At 49.7% G+C, this 17,340-nt stretch overlaps 1 protein-coding gene across 1 annotated transcript; it reads right to left on the minus strand.

Moving 5' to 3' along the window:
- Positions 1–11,723: 11,723 nt before the first annotated feature.
- BMP10 (bone morphogenetic protein 10) lies at positions 11,724–16,661 on the minus strand (the record flags this gene model as incomplete). The annotated part of the gene is made up of 2 exons (XM_082298220.1): positions 11,724–12,667; positions 16,328–16,661. 2 exons carry the CDS (start codon positions 16,659–16,661, stop codon positions 11,724–11,726), a joined length of 1,278 nt encoding a protein of 425 aa, XP_082154346.1.
- Positions 16,662–17,340: the final 679 nt, after the last annotated feature.

Genomic DNA, 17,340 nt, shown 5'->3' on the forward strand with positions numbered 1-17,340 from the left:
TTCCTCCCTCTATTTCTGCAGCCAGGCCATGAAGATTTTTGGGGTGGGAGGCAGCAGAGAATCTCTCCTGCTCCTGGGGCAGGGGCTGCTGCTCCTCTGGGCTGCGAGGGATATAAACTCACAGGGGGGCTTTGGTGGCTTTTCAGCTCAGTGGGTTTTGGACACTGACTCTGGATCCCCTGGAGAGGGTGACGCTGCTCCTGTCCTGTAAAAGCACAACAGACTGTCTACCACAGAGAATAAAGAAAGGTCCTTTCCAACCCTGTCCTGTAGGCTTGGAAACCTCCAAAAAGGCATTTGTCACCCCCTTAGCCCTCCCACAGCACCGTGAGGACACAAGAGCTTTACCAAGGTGATAACCCTGAGATCAGACTGAGGATTTTCCTCTCCCTTTAAATGTGATATGGCTTTCCAAGTTAGAGCTGTTAAACCACAGATCCCAGTGCATCCAAAAGTGCTAAATCACGCAGTGTGGGATTGAAAGTAAGATCCCTTTTAGGCCATCCTTTCAGTCCCCTCACTGCATTCTTCGTGCTAGAGCAGAAAATCTCTTTTGCTCGTCTCAGGTATTTACTAAATAAATGCATTTCGGAGTTCACTCCATTGTATCCAGGGGTTTGGTAGGCGTGAGAGGCAGAAAATAAAATTATCCTTCCCTCGTTATTGTGTTTGGATCCCAAGCCAGTCACGCTTATTGTGACTTATCCCCTCATATTTATCAAAGTTGCGTTTTTGGCATGATAGGAACTTTCCTTTTTTAGCCTGGCCACTGCACAGAGGAGCACGTTGCTGTGGGAGGCGAGGTGGACGTGCGGGAAGTGTCCAGCTGTGGCTGAGGAGGCCTTGTCCAGACCCCAGGAGCAGTGGGAACATGTTGTTCTCCCCAGCAGCTCCAGAGTGATGCAGTCCATCCTTCCTTTATGTGGGAGATGAAAGATACCCCCAAACCAGGCTGCTTTTGAGGAGAAAACACTGCCAAACTGGGTGTACGAACAACTGTTCAGCAAGGTGGGCAGGAAGAAGTGTCCCAAGCGCTGGGAGCAGTCCCACTGCCCCACTTTCCCTGTGTTTTCCTGCCACCTTGCTGCAGCAGCGGGATCTGCGAAGCCCCAGTGTCAAACTGGCCTGCAGGAAAAATAACCTGGGAAACAGAAGCATCCTGCTGATGGCAGGGAGCCTGTGGGCAGGAGGAAGCAGCTGGGGCAACAGGGGCAAGAGCTGTCCTTGGAGAAAATCCTCATCTATTCCAGCCCCAAACCCTGCAAGCTTAGGAACTGTGAGCTGTTCAAGCAGGTAAATACTCTGTGGTGAACGTGGCACAGAGGCTCCAGCTGGGACAGCTCCTTCCTTGGAGAATCCACGCTGCCAAAAGCTCCCTTCGAGCAGGAGTTCACCCTTTCCTCTGCAAGAGTTTCCTCAGCAGGGGATTCCCACCAACAGGAGTGCCCAGTGGTTAACTGGGAATTGGGTCTCTTAAGAAATAAGCTTTATAACTTCAAATACAGAGGCAGGAATTAGGGTGTGATTTTCCCGGCTGTGGGGCAGAGTGGTGGTGGTCTCAGTGGTGCTGCCACTGCAGGACTCCAGGGTGTGCTCAGCCTTTAGGAAACATCAGAGAGTTCACCGAGGTGAAAAGCACACCCAGCAGACAAGGAAATACTCTGTTTTCTCCTGAGGAAGTTTCACAAAAAGCCCTTTTCACACAGAACCCTGTCCCTAAGGTCTCCCTGTACCCCCAGCGTGGTGAGGGCACCGACGCTCCCGGCGCCGTCAGCGGCTGCTGGTGTGGCCTGTGAAAATTTGCTTTATCACGCGTAAAAACACGATGTGATATTTCAGCCCTCTTCACACAATGTCCCGATAACAGGAGCTGGGAACAGGGCAGCGTTCCTGTAATCTCAGCTGGCCCCAGGGCTCGCTGCATGCAGGGAGAGATTTCCCCCAGCCAGGGGGGCAGGGGCCAGGCTGTGACCTCTGGCTAACGAAATGAGGATAAGTCTTGGCCTGGCACCTGTGTTCTGAGCATGTGAGAGGTAAATCTTTCCTTTCCCCGGCAGCGTTGCCGTGTTTCCTTCCTCGTCTCCCTGACAAAGGCTGGCTCAGGCTGCCATCCAGCCGAGAGGCTCCCCTTGAGCTCCACGTGCTCTGGGTGAGATCCATACTCAACCCCTAAGGCCAGTGGGGGTTTTGAGTGGTTTCAGTGACACCTTTACCCTTCCTGGAGCACCAGGGATGGATTTTTGAGCGCTGTCAAGTGTTCCCTTCACATGCATCCGCATTTCTGATGCCGTTAAAAGTCTGGTGCTCATTTGAAGTGCTGAGAGCTCTATGGAAATGCCTTTCCAAAAGGAGTCAGGAGGTCAGCCAAGCACCCCAAGGACAGTTGTTCCCAACACAACAGCTACAGACAGCGCTGAGGAGTGAAAGGTCAAAAATGTCCACTGGAAGCTGGAGTGTTGTCACACCCTGGGAAGGGATGTTTCCACTGGGGGAGTGGGAACATGGAGCTCCCGTGCTATATCCCTCCTACCCAGGGTAAAGAAAGCTGTGTAAAGTGTGAAATGGGGATAAATCACATTTACAGTTTGCAGGAGACATGGGACACATTTAGAAACTCATTATCTGCACAAAGCTGGATCTGTCCCCTTGCTGGCAGTGGAAGGGCATTGGCGTGGGGTCAGGGATGGCACAGGGAGGTATGGAAAGGCAGCAGCAGATTAAATTGCTGTCAGCCACCCTGACCCGCTCCTGCTCGCTCAGACCTCGAGCCCCACTGATGATGGCAAGCAGGATGGCTTTTAAAAATAAAATTGCAGCTGAGCCTTTGTTCCATTTGTCAGCTGCTGAGAAATCAGAGGCAGGGAGAGCAGCTGGGGCAAAGCTCCCTCCAACCCATCCCAGCGTTGGAGCTTTGGCGTGGTTTGCCCCCGCAGTGGTGCCCAGCAGGGCTCAGGTGCTCAGGCTTTGCTTCCCCTGCTTGAGCTCCCCAACCTCGCTGAGTTCAGCACCAGAGCAAGGAGCCCTCGGCCCGTGGTCCTGCACCAGGATCCTGCACCCTGCAGTGCCTGGGCCAGAGCCTGCACCTGAGTGCTCAGTTCAAACCAAACTGATTCATTTGTCTGTCCCAGCGAAGGTCAGACCACTGAGGGTTTTTGCTTTTCCAAAAAGTACAGAAGTGATGGAGCCTTTGAAAATGTCTGCAGGGCAAAGATGAAGCAGAGGCAGACGGAGACTTGGGGGTCCTGAATCCCAACCTACAATAAAAATACTTGTGATAATAACTTGATCACCAGGCTTGACCCTTCCTTTCAGTAACTATGGGCTGGAGGTTTGAGGCCAGAAGCATCGACAACGTCGGTGCCCGTGGTGAAGAGAGCGGTTTCACTCCCTGGGAAGAATGATGCAGAAGCGAAGGGTTATTGACAGGAGAGCAGCTGGGAGTGGGTAGAAAGGTGCAATTCTTCATTCTCAGGGTGGCTCAGTGGCTCCCAGTGGCTCCCAGTCCCTCCGAGGCTGCTGTGTTCCCATGGGTGCAGCGTGCGGCAGGGCGCAGCTGACCCAGCTCTGTCCAAAGAGTGACTCCTCTCTCCTGCAGCCAGAGCAGGGGTTAATGCAGCTCTGGGGAGCTCGCTGAGCCCTCCTCTAAATCCTCTGCCTGCCCTGGAGCTCATTAGAGCTGCAGGCAGTGCCCTGAGCAGTGTCAGGGCTGGCGAGTGGCAGCCCCGCCAAGCGTGGCCTGCTCCGCTCCCCTGCCATTAACTCCCCGCTCGGGGCACTGGGCTCAGCTCCAACACACTAATTAGGGCCCACAGAGGAAGCACAAGACACACAATCAATATTATTGGGCCAAATTTGCAGCTGGCGTAAATTGTCGATGGGCAGAGGAGTGGGAAAGAACAAGAAGTGATGGGAGGTGGAGAAATCCTGAGGGAAGAGGAGGGAGCTCAGCAAGGAAAGCAACTGTGGATGAAAGCAGCTTGCTTTCCCTGCCAGAATAACGGCAAAATTGGTACAAAGCTCCAAGGAATATTTAGGATTGCAGGTTGCATTTGCATGATGTTGCTATTTTGTGTCTGTCTCAGCAGCAACCAACTGCTGTGAGTCAAAATTGAATCACTTCAACCCTTTTCAGCATCCGCATCAGCCCAGGGGTCTCCAGTGAGTGTGGGCTCAGATTGCTGTGGAGCCCTGCTTTAACCCATGGGGGATTCAGTGCAGACCAGGTGAGGAGCACAGTCAGGGAAACCTGGTGAACCCAGTCCCAGATTGCAGAAATGGTACCAGGGCTCATTTTCCTACAGTTCATTTGCTCTTCTTCCAGTCCAGCTGGGTCAGGCGTCAGTCTGGAGGCTTCTCTGGGCTGTGCTGGGCATCTGAAATCAGGAAATCCTGGAATGGTTTGGGTGGAAAGGGACCTTAAAGCCCACCCAGTGCCACCCCTGCCATGGCAGGGACACGTTCCACTGTCCCAGGCTGCTCCAAGCCCCAATGTCCAGCCTGGCCCTGGACACTGCCAGGGATCCAGGGGCAGCCCCAGCTTCTCTGGGCAACCTCTGCCAGGGCCTCCCCACCCTCCCAGGGAACAGATCCTTCCACATATCTAACCTAATTTTATTTAACCTAAACTAATTTTAACCTAAATTTTACAAATACCCTAAAACCTGGCAATGACAAAAGCAAACAGAGCTCCATCAGAGGTGCAGTTTTGCTCTCCCACTCTCCCAAAGCTTTGCAGCTCCACTCTGCCCGATTAGCCCGCGGTGACAGCTCAGGAAACGGATTCCACCAAATCTCACAACAACTGATGTGAACTGCTCCTATCTCTGGCAGATAAGGAGTTGCTACAGCAAAGCCAACATAAACCTGAGCGCCCTGGCTGGCTGGGCTGTTGTTTAGCTGCTGTTGCTAGCCAGCTACTGTACCTGATTGCAGAGACCACCCTGCCTTTAAACCTTCTCACTTAACTCGACACATACATTTTCAACACCACGTGAAGCTCCCAGCCTGGACAGGCTCAGTCACACAGAGCTGAAGGACATTGTTTGGGAAGCTGCAAAGCTGCAGCGAGCATCCCTCAGCCTAAAGGCACCGCGGGCAGCAGCTCCTGCAGAATAGTTGTGTGAATATTGAATTAATGCTACTGCAGCTGCCCAGCTAAACTCAAACACAGCGTGTTGTCTTTGCTGGTCATCATGGAAAACGAAATATTTGGAGATAGGGAACGAGCCAGCACCTTCCTTTTCAGGAAGCATAGCTCTGTGTCACGGAAATCCATTGCTCTTGTATAATTTCCTTTATTGCAGCCACATTGATTGCTTTTATCCCTCCTATTTCCTGTCTTTACTTAAAAAATACAATCAAGAGTCTTGCTAAGCCCTTGAAATGCTGAGCAGGAGGTGGATCAGTTTGTGCTGGGAACAGCATCGCACTGAGCATAAACCAAGCAGAGCTCCCATTCCCAACACGAGCCCCTGTGCCCTGAGCTGGAGGTCTTGCAGCACATTTTGCAGTTTATTTCTCAGTACAGATGTTAACAAAACTCTTCTATATTTTCTGGCATTATCTGCTCTAAGAAGTAACTCAGTTTTCTGGAAGAACGCAGCCGTGTCCCGAGGAGTTTTGCCAGCAATGCTGTGTGGTGGGATGGGCTTGGAAGCAGAAATTTTCCCAGCTAATCATTAGCTTAAATTCTGCTCTTACTGACAACTGAAGGGACTCTTCAAGAGGCTGGAGGGTGAATTGGGATTTACTGAGCTGCCTCTGAGGGCAAATACCCTCAGCTGCTGCAGGAGGGGTCCAGGGAGGAGCAGGGAGAGCCTGGACCTCCTTCCACTGCTCATCTTCCTGACAAGGGTATCAAAAGGTGGATGGGTGTCTCTCTCTGCTTTTATCTGGGGAAAGAAGCAGTAATTCCAATGGCTGCTCCATCCCCTGCAGTTCCCCAGCTGGCTGCTCCTGGGGGAGAGGGACAGACACGTGAGGGGGGCAGACTTTGCTTTTTCTTCTTGCTAAGATGCTTTTAAAGAAGCTGGGATATCTTCCTCATATTCCTAATATCTCCTTAGACGTAAGGAAGAAATTTGTCCCTGGGAGGGTCGGGAGGGGCTGGGATGGAATTTGCCAGAGCAGCTGGGGCTGCCCCTGGATCCCTGGCAGTGCCCAAGGCCAGGCTGGATGGGGCTTGGATCAGCCTGGGACAGTGGGAGGTGTCCCTGCCCATGGCAGGGGTGGCACTGGATGGGCTTTAAGGTCCCTTCCAACCCAAACCATTCCAGGATTCTGTGGTTCCCAGTCCATTTGCACAGCAGTTGGTTTGACAATGTTTTCCTTAGAAAGTGTCCAGGGGTGCTGGGCCGTAACTTCAGGTCCTCTTTGGGTTCCAGCTCTCCCAACTCAGACCTGTCCAGCTAAAGCAGCTCCGGAACAGACTCCCAAACCTGCCTCGTTTGTCTGGAGAAGGTTCTGGCCAGACACATCCCGGGGGGCTTTCATCTGTCCCCATTTAGACATTTAAACTCCAGAAGTCCGTAATGCCTGGCCCTTTACTTGCAGGGAAGGGGTTTGTGTCACCCCACTCTGCCTGTCCCGAGTGCCAGAGACACCTGGGTGATTCCAGAGCCACGCCAAGGCTCAGCCCCAAGCCTGTCCCATTACCCTGCATGGCTCAATACAGGGAAAAACCACATCACTTCTCCTTGTAACTTCAAAGCAGGAGTTAGAGTAAGATGAGGGTCATATTTTGTGGCTGGTTTCTGCTTTCTGCGACACAGCACCTCCCTGCTGCCCTGCACCCCTGACAGTGCCTGGGCTAGAAACACACAGCTGTGGCCAAAAGGTCTGGTCCCAGCACTGATACCCAACAATAATACACTCCACATCATAAACCTCTGCTTCCAGGGGGTGCTGATAAGAATTTCCATTTTTAGTCGAGGGCAAATGAACCATTCAGCCTTTATTTGTTGCTGCTGCACTTGAAGAGGGAGCAGAAGCTAATTTTTTAACTTTTCCTGTAAATAATGCATTAATGAAGACAGATGGGTCAGCAACATAAACAAAAGCTCTATCTCAAGCTGGTTTTGTTCTGGTTTTGTTTCCCAATATAGTAAGCAAACCACCACCACCCCGGTTCCCATCCTATTAACAGTGTTTGCACTCCAAATGTTGAACTGGGTTATAAGGAAGTTTAAATTAACATTGGGCTGTAGTTTTTCAAATGTTTGAAGCAGATGTTCAAGTGCCATGAAATCTTCCTGTTTTGTTTTGGTTTTTTTTCCCCTCCCTAAAATCCTGGTGGATTTTGCAGGGCTTTGGCTCAGTGTGTTTCACAGAAAATCCTGAACTGCACCTCTCCCATCGTGCTGTGGGTAACCCAGGCACCAGACTGCCTGGGGCTGTCAAAAATCACACGTTCCTTTGGTATTTCTGCATTGCTGCAGGTTCTGGTTTGCTTTGCTCTCTGAGCAGGCTCAGGAGGTCAGTGCAGCAGTTTTGGGGAGGATAAATTTGGAATGGGTTCTGGCTGCTGCTTTGGATGATGGTTCCTAAGTGACCTCAGTTTTGGGGAGGTTCACCTCATGCCTTTAGCTCCAGAGGTGCTGCTCACCTGGCAGGGCACAGAGGCCTTGGAAAGAGATGTGTCCACAATATTGAGAACTACATTTTTTCCCCCAAGGATTGGCATTTGGGCACCTCCAAATAGGATGGGCACAGGCCAGAGGGGTGCCCTGCTCTGCTGGCACAACAGTTCCCTGTCCCCAGGCTCACAGACCACCCCAAAGAGCCCAGAGCAAGGGCAGGGCTGGGGCAGCAGGGCCAGGAAAACCACGCTGAGAGTCAGGTTTGACACTCAGTTGGGAATCTGTATCCTCAGCCAGCTACACAGGGCTCTGCAGGGTGAGCCCAGGCTCCAGGGGCACACCCGAGGGAGGGACAGTGCAAGGAGGCTTGGGGAGAACTCGGTTTGAGGAATTGTAGCCCATGAGCAGAGAGCTCAGAGATCGGGATCCTTTAAGGAACCTCAGGCTTCCAAGTGCTCGGTGAGATCTGGCCTCGGTGCTGAGTGTTTGCTCAGGAGACAGAGCTGTCACTGCTCCTGCACAGGCCCAGGAGGAACAGGATGTCTTGAAGTTCCTGCTCTTCTGGAGGCTCTGTGTGTGTTGATTTAAGAGAAGCAATCCCAGACCAAAGCTGTCCCCTCAGCTCCCTCACTGCCCTGCTCTCCAGGCTCTTCCTCTCTGGATTCATCTGTTTTGCTCCCACCCCTTTGCCTGTTCCTGCCTGTTTAGCCTGGAATTTTATCCAGCATCCAGCACAAAAGGGGCTCCATAGCTGCTCACACTTTCTTACATATGTTCGACTAGAAACAGATGAAAGCAAAAATCCTACTGATATTGATGATTTCGGTGAGACAGGGTTGCTTTAGCTGCTTACAATAATTCAGAGATGGATGGATGGGTGGATGGATGGATGGATGGATGGATGGATGGATGGAAAGATAGATACTTCCATAAGGAAGCCACATTTTCCCAACCTTTCTAAAATTAAGATTTAATTGAAGTTTTAAACATCTGCTAATATGTTGGTATAAAATAGATGAGAAATGAAAGGAGAATCGATGCACACCAGTATTTAATGTGACAAATAAAGTCTTTTAGGAACAGAAATCACAGGACTAATGTGGGCGGATGGAAGGAAGAAAGGAGTGTAGAAACAAAGAAAATGAAAACATGCAGTGGAATATTTTTTCAGGGACTTGGAACATTTTGTCAGGGACTCCTGGGACTCCCAGCTTGGCAGCCCTGGCTCTTGTCACACCCTCACTCTGTTATTTGTGAGTGTTGTGTCTGTTCAGACAGGGGCTTTAAAGCCAAGCGCTTCTGAACTTGCAGAAACAGCCTCGATTTGCTACTTGGGGGAATATATTTAGGAAATAACTGCCCTCTCCCCCTTTTTTTTTAGTCTGATCTCTGTCATTGAACTGCACGAACATCCAAGAAATGCCTTTGCATGGTTATGTTGAAAGGTGAGGACAAAGGTGGGGGGGTTTGCTCATAAAGCAGCAGTGCAGTCCTGACAGAGACCCATCATAAATGAAACACCATTCTCAGGAGTTCTGCTCTCAGGGTATGAACAGCACAGGTACAGCTGAAGGATTCAAGAGATGCTCAGTTTTCTCCCAAAATAGCACAATGAGACACAGCTTTACTTCTTTCACCACAAACTCTGGCTGAAATCCCCATTTCTTTTTAAAGAAAAGATACTCATTTCAACAGACTGGCTGCCCCCTAATTCTAAAGGACTCTCAGCAATATTTATTGACAATTCTACTGATCTTGTAGAAGGTCACACATGCAGCTGATGAAGGGACACATTGACCGTGTTTGCTTTGTGCCAGGACTCTGCCCTGCTCCCGCAGATCTCTGACAGACAGAGAGTGCAGGCACCGCTCTGCACTGCAGTGTGGCACCTGAGAATTTATAGGGAGACTTTACCTATTTATGAGTGATTGCAGTGGGTTATTTGTTGGGTTTAAGGCACAGCTTTCCCTGCAGCCTGTTCAGAGGCCTTGGTGCTGTTAGGGAAGGACGGGGGGAAAGGTGGGGAGGGCAGATCTCTGCCACGGGGCCACCCGCAGAAATGAGACGATAAAAGCAAATGTCGGATTATCTCCCTAATGCTGGATTATCACTCCTAACAAGGTGAATGGCTTGTCTTGGCAAATGGCTTCATAAGAATTGTGGATAGTTTTGAAAGGGTCTGTGTGGTCACACTTCAACCGTTGGCTGCTGCAGTTGATGTCAGCAGAGCAAATGTGACACCTCTCCCGAATTCCTCCGACGTGCCATGAGCCACAGGCTCTGATTGCAGAGTGGCTCGGGGGAAAGGTCTGTCAGGGGTGTCAGTCACTCACAGGGTGAGGAATAAAGCAATATCACAGCCCACGGTGCAGGCTGCTATCTGGACACTGCATAACTCTACAATAAACTACACAGCTGAGCACTTAGAGCCACGATACCCCTGCAAGAGGAGCTGTAAATTGGACTAGACCATACTCCAGGACTCCACTGAAATCACCGCAGTGAGGGAGCAGCTCTGCAAGCAAGGGGGTAACTGTGCCATGTGGAATTTACAAGTATCCATGGGAGGAAAAAAAAAATCAGCAACCTCATTCTCTGTGCCGCACAACTCAACAGAGAGATGCCATGTAAAGTAGAATCAGTACAAGGTTTTATCCGAGTGGGATTACACACAAGCACAAAAAATAAAACATTCTGTATTCTACATTATATTACAAAGGCAGGCAGTCAATAAATAGATCAATAAATTATGGGAAGCACAGAAGAGTATGTGTGAAAATAGGTGAAATTGGGCTTAGTTGGTGCGTGATAAAGTCTTTAGTGTTCATTCCCATGAAGTGTTGGAGTGATTCTTTCAAAGACCCTTATCACTTCCAGGGAAGATAACTTTCCCTTAAAAGTGTAAAACAGATGCAGGGACAGTACAGTAGGCTCTGGTACAGGCTAAACATCACTTACACTTTCCCAAGAATCTGACAAATTTGCAGCTTAGTATAAATAAAGTGACGGGTCTATTGTTTCTCAGCTCCGACACCTCCTTATCACCACGATTTGTTGCAGAAGAGTGGTGGAAACATGGCATGTGACCCCATCCCTAGAGTCTGGGGGGAGGAATATCCCTATGAATCGACAATTCAGCACTTACAGAAAGGGAAGAGCCTCGTGTTCCACTGGCACCAAGGGCTCTGCTGCTCTGCCTGGCACTGCTGGGGCCTTTGAGTCGGACTGTGCAGCTGCATCTCGTGGAATTTACTGACTGGGAAGGGGGACTGGTTCTTAGCTGGTATAAATTTCAAGGACAATTTTAGCTGGTACAATTCCAAGGGTTCAGGAAATTTATTGCACTTCCTTCTGCCACCTAAAGCTCTGGCCCTCGAGAGCCAACCCACGGCTGCTGCAGCAAAGGCAGCGCTGCCTCAGAGTGATTTGGTAATAAACCTGCACAGGGGGAATTTCTTGGCCCATGCCTGGCACTGCTCCTGGGCCATTTGCTTTCCTAAGAAAGATGGGAAAAGGAATGGTGCCCTTCTGCTCCAGATGCCAAATCATCCCTGCCAGTTACCTTTAACTGAAACAGGGCAAGAGTGAAGAAAGTATTAAAAAAAAAGGAAAAAACATCTTATTTGTGCCTTAGTGATTCAGGAGCTTGAGAATTATCAGGACTTAAGATCTACAGGGATAAATTAAGAAAAAAATGAGCATGTAAAGACCTTTATAAAGATTGTACAGAACTGAACAGTCTAGGTGTGGGTGCCCATCACTCATGTATCTTTAACAGCTCTGGAAAGCCCCGGAGATGCCAATCAACATTGATAAAGTACAAAAATATGCCTTTATTTCTGTGAATTTGGATGTGCCCTTTGGCACCAAGAGCCCTCCCAAACAATCCAGTGATCAGCTCCATGCCCTGACAGGAGGAGAGACTCGGTCGCAATCTGGACAGCGAAGAGCAGCGAGAAGGAAGCAATGGAACAAAATATACAATCCCTACACGACGTGCCCATTCCCCGTGACAGGAAACATACAATTATCTGTACAGGCCTCATTAAATAACCTCATTAAATAGCAAATCCCAAATGTACAAATTTACAGACTGAATCATTAAATACTCCCCCTGTGCCCTCCCCGTGCGTGCGTTCCCTCCTACTATCTGCAGCCACACTCTGACACCACCATGCCCTCGTACTTGAACTTGTAGGTGACCACCCCTGCATCCAAGTAGAGGATAGAGATGGGGTCGAGTTTGGTGGGCACGCAGCAGGCCTTGGAGGCTTTCTGGGGGTTCTTCAGGTGAACCAAAGTCTTGACTATGGCGTGTTTGGTTGGTGTGACGTGCTCTGTCAAGGGGTAGGCGCACACCCCGTGGCACTCGTAAGCTTCGTAGCCCGCCGGGGCGATGATCCAGGAGTCCCAGCCAATCTCCTTGAAGTCGATGTAGAGCGGAGTCTTTTTGCAGTAGTTGCCCTTTGCGTTCCTCCGGATCCGGGCGGTGGAGTCGTAGATGATGTTGGAGCGCATCTGGAGCAGCGCCTCCTCCCCAGGCTGGTCGTGGAAATTGCCAACCTCCAGGTTCTCCAGGTCCAGCAGCTGCTCGTGGTCTATCATTTCGTTCAGCTCTTCCTTCTCCTCCTTTTTGTCATTGCTTTGGTCGTCAGAGTACACAACCAACAGCGGCACGTGCTTGGCCTCGGAGTTGATGTCGATATCGAGTTTCCCTTCCCCGTTCTGCTCCTCCCCTTCCCTGCTCTCGATGTGAACTTCCAGCCGGTGCGTGGTCAGCCCTGCCCTGCGCCAGCGCCGGATGGCCTCGGTCACCTCGAAGCTTTCCCACTCGCTGCTCGTGCCGTAGATGTGCCTGGAGGCCAGGGCCACCGTCTTCCTCTCTTCCCCAGCCTCCACGTGGACGTTTTCCAGCACTTCAAAAATGGTGACCTTCCGGTCAAGCCCTTCGTAGAGCCTCTGGTCGCGCTCCACCAAGGTGTAGAGCCTCAGCTCCGCCATGGTGATTTCCTCGTGGTGAGGGATGGAAACGTTGAACAGGAGCGGGTATTTCCGAGTCCCTGTAACGCCAACAGGGTGGGAATCCACGTCTGGAAAGGACAAAAATCAAATGTTTTAGAAGAGTCAGGACATCCAGGAACACACGCACTGAAGGTTGTCCAGCGTGCTCTGAATTGCTGGGTTTCACCTGGACAGATCCAGGAAAATGATTTTTCAGCACTTCCGAAAACTGTACTTGGAAAAAGGGCTGAGGTTATTTTAGATGTGTAAGGACAACAAGATCCCAGACATGCTACAGACCTGGATTTAGTGATCCTCCTTCTGTCCCTGGACTTTCCAGGGACTTCCTGCCAACTGGAAGGTTTACGTATTAAAAATGTGTGGCTTAATATTGACATAAAAATCCCTTCTAGGTCGCTGCACAGCAACTGTTTAATAAACAAGGGAAAACATTCATTGGTGCAGGAGAGGAAGGGCAGAAGGATGTGGAGCTGGAGCGAACATGAAATGGGCAAATACAAGAAATGTGGGTGCTTTTGTGTTCCTGTGCTAGCAGGAATTCCCTGCTGCTCAAACATCCCTCAGACATGGAAAGGGCCAAGCACTAAGGGAGGAAAAGCTGCTTTGGAAGATGAAAGGCTCCTGGTGAGGAAGAGCAGGTGGCACCAGGGTGATCTGGCAGTCACAGGCCCTGTGGGCTTTGGGTGAGCCACCAGCTGCACTCAGCCAGGCACCCTGGGCATCTTTTGTCAATAGAACAGGTGAGGAGGACAATGTCTGGTGTCAGCTGTCCTGGCTGCACTCTTGGTTTCTGCACAGCAACGTTCATTTCCTCCCACAGCGCAGGATCTGCTCACAAGGGTGAATTTGCTGCCTCCTTGCAACCCAGAAGGCAGATTAGGACACAGAGGCTGTAACTATAATTAATGCAAAGGCAAACTCTTTGTGACCTATTACTCCCTTCATCTCTGACTTCCCCGAGTTTTCCATGTTTGTAGAAAAATGACACTGCTAAAGCCGCAGGGACTGGCCACGCTCCACCAGAGCACTTAGGCAAGCCATGAACTTCAGCTCGTGACTTGTCCTGTTCAGCTGCAGTTTGGAGGCTTTGAGGCACCTGCCTTTTTCTTTTTTTTTTTTTTCATTTTGCATTTTCATCTCTTCACAAATGAAAAAAATTAGGGGTGGTTCTGCTTCCATTGCCCTGCCTGTTAAAGGTGGGAGCGGAACCTGCTCTGCACAGAGCCAGGGTAGGAGCAGACTGTGAGCTAAATGTGATCCAAGCTGAGCTATAATCTCCACACTGGGAGGAATCTCCGGGGTTTCCTAGACCTTACCATGCTAAAACAAGGCTCCAGTGCTTGCACACTATGCCAGGGTGGAGAAATGCCCCCCGACCATATGGCAGATGAGCACAAGGGATTCACCAGCAGGCAGGGGAAGGCCACTCCGTGTGTGAGAAGCCGGGTGAGTGTTAGAAGGGCACGAAGGATGTGCCTTTGCACCTCTCAGACAGCCAGGATGTGACTCTGCTCTTCAGCTACACAGTCCATAGGGTGCCAGATCTCCTGCTGCTCCCAGTACACCCCTGGGAGCGTTGGGAAGGGAGATTTGGAGTCCGTAGGAAAAGAAAAATTTCCCTTAAGACTTTATTTCAAGTATTAAGCACTGATCACAGCCCCATTTACAACCAAACTGTTCCAGTCCATGGATTAAAACAAAGAGCTAATTCCAGCCATGCCACCTGTTACATTTCTATAATAAAGGATTTAATGGATAATAATGAAACTGGGATTACTGCCAGTTTCCAGCAGACAGGTGAACAAAACAGTTCCATGGTCTGTTTCTCCTGTCCTGATCATTGCAAGGAATTAATTTCTCAATCAAAAGAGCACTTTAGCATGAAATGGATGATTCTTAATTTTCCAGACTTTGATGACACAAGAAAAACATGAATTACATGGTCCTTTAACTGCACATGTTTGTGAAGCTGTGTTCCCCTCAGCAGTCCCGCTTTGCCTCTTGCTGGTTTGGATTGGAAGAGGTGAGAGAAAATCTGAAATGGCAGAAATTTAAGGCGAGTTTTCCCCATTTGACACAGAACTTCTGCAACGGGCACAGGAGGACAGCACAGAGCTGCCAACACCACCTGGCAAAGGTCAGTCTGTGCCACTTTGGTGCTTCAAACCTGAATTTTTGCAGGCAGAATGATTTCAGATTTGCATCACTACACCACAGGCTATTTTATTCTTTACCATACTGTACTTGGCAATCTTTATCCCATTATTTCTTTTTCAAATAGCTCAAAATGAGAACAACACCTCCCCCGTAAGTGCCTTCACTCCTGCTGCTGGGCAGAGAGAGGCATGGCAGGGTGAGCAGCTGGTCACCACTGCCTGCAACTGGCTCGCCACCAACCCTCCAGTAAATTTCTCCACACAGGAGAAAAGGTTGTGTAAAGAAGCTTTAAGCCACAAAGCAGAGTCTCCTCATACCAGAAACCCACTGATGGTAAAGGGTGCCTGGGCCTGGCAGGAGATGGGAGCAGAACAGAGCTTTGGGATTCTCTCCTGGCATCTCTCTGCCCTGCAAAACTCAAATGACTTCCACTCAGCCTCTCCTCACAGCTCATCGCTTTGAGACTGTAAATGTGAAAGAAAAAACAAGAATGTCTTTAACTTCATTAATTAAATGAACAGAGGATGAGCAAGGTCCCATGGCAGCTTGAACAGCCACGTGTGCCCCTGGGTAATTAAACATGAATCAAAGCACTTGCATTTGCCTCATGGAGCAATGGATACTTGGAATTGTTTAGTTGAAAAACGTTTTTAGCATAAAACGTGTTGGTGTAAAAAGGTATTGGCAAATGACTGAGTATGAGTGCTGAAGCATTGCCTTGTCCTCGTTGAACTGAGGGGAGTGTGGAAGGAAAAGCCGAGAGGGAAATGGCACAAGGGCATTTGCTCAGTTGGTTGGAGCAGGGTGTTAATAATGCCAAGGCTGTGGGTTTGATCCCTGTGTGAGCCATTCACTTGGGAGTGTGATTTGATGATCCTTGTGGGTCCCTTTCAACAATGTTCAATCAAGAACATTCTTGATTCTGTGCTAATTGGGCTTCTTCAGGTTTTGTTTGTTTGTTTTATTAAGATATAGTCTAGTCCTCCAAAGTAAAACCTAAGGGTTATCCAAAATTCCTCTTCACTTATTTCTGTGTATTTTCTGGTCTGTGCTCTGATGTCAAAGGTAGAAAACATCACAAATGCCACGGGATCAATAGTGAGAAGGCATTAATAGAATGCTGCACTTGGTTAAGCTCATAATTTAAAAATATTGCACTTGAATATTGTATTCGAAAATACACTTAGAACAGCCTGTAAAGATAAGCCTTGTCTTAATTTAAAATATTACTTAAGGTATCCATTAAAAAAAATCAATCAGCTGATTACACATGATGTGTGTCACTATGAGGATAAAGAAATTGATGCACCGAAGTTATGCTTGGTGCTGCCCCAACGTTAAAGACACATCTTTCCCCAAAACCCTACAGTCTCCAGAGCAAAGGACAAGGACTCTGTCTCACCAGAGGTGGGGTCTGGGCAGCCCTGCTGCAGCTGCTGGTTTCCAAGGCCATCCTCACCAGAAGGCCTTTTCCCAGCACAGTTCATGCTCTGTACCTGGCCAAGACATTTCACACTGGCTCTACAGATGCTCCTTCCTGCCCGCTTCTCCCAGGGGTGCACAGCTCTTACCTTCATTTTTGAAGCTCCTGATGATATTTGCAGAAGGCATCGATGTCCTGTCCGTGGCAAACCTGTTGTACAGCTCTAGCATGTACTCTGGCGGGTCCACCTTGGCTGACTCGTGCAGGGGGATGTCAGAGAGGTTCAACGTCTTCAAAAACTCATTTTTCATGTTCTGGAGCAGCGTGTTGAAATCAACCCCATCTTGCTCAGAGAGGATCTCATCAAAAAGAGGCACATCTTCCTCCAGGGAAGAGTGCTCCAAGCTCAGGATGGGACTGCAGGCTGCAAGGTGAACCAGGAGGGAGAGGACAGCCCAGAGCTGGAGGACGACAGAATCCATGGCTTTGCCCGCGCCTCCAGCCGCCCTCAGTGAGCTCTGGCTCTCGTGTGGGCTCGGTGGTGGCTTTATCCGCTGGGTTGTGTGCAGCTTGTGTCACAGAGGGATGACAAGTTTGGAAGCTCTTGTCTTGAAACTTGTGATCCGTCCTGTCTGTCTGCCCCTTCCCCCTCCCCAAAACCAGGTCTCGGTAATTGGATCTGACTCGCTCTCCTCTATGGCCGCCTTGCCTCCCTTATCTCGGGCAGTGGAAGCTGCTCACCAGATTTGTTGCTATCTCGCCATCCCCTCTCCCTTAATGAGCGTTTTGTAAACATTCTGCGCGGGACTCTCAGAGATAGGACGAGTTTCTCCTCAGAGAGGAGCTGCCCTTCCTTTCTCCCTCCCGGTAGCTGACTTTGCCTGCCGTGCGTGAACTGTTTCCATCCGCGCGGATTTCAGGCGAACGCGTAAATTCCGTAGAGCCTCTCTCCAAATGCACCCATTTCACACTAAGGGCAAACAACAGCTCCCTCTGCCCTTTGCAGAACTATTTCAGAGTCAGGTCTTTACGTTAAACTTTAAAAGGAATTTCTTTGGGAAAAATTCCATTCTTCTGTACTTGTCCAGAGAAGAGCTCTTGGTGCTACCACAGCACAGAGTCACCAGGCCCTGGATGCAGAAGAGCTCAGGATGAGCAAAG

The sequence above is a fragment of the Coloeus monedula genome (genome assembly GCF_965178545.1).
Source record: "Coloeus monedula genome assembly, chromosome: 28".
Taxonomy (NCBI): Eukaryota; Metazoa; Chordata; class Aves; order Passeriformes; family Corvidae; genus Coloeus; species Coloeus monedula.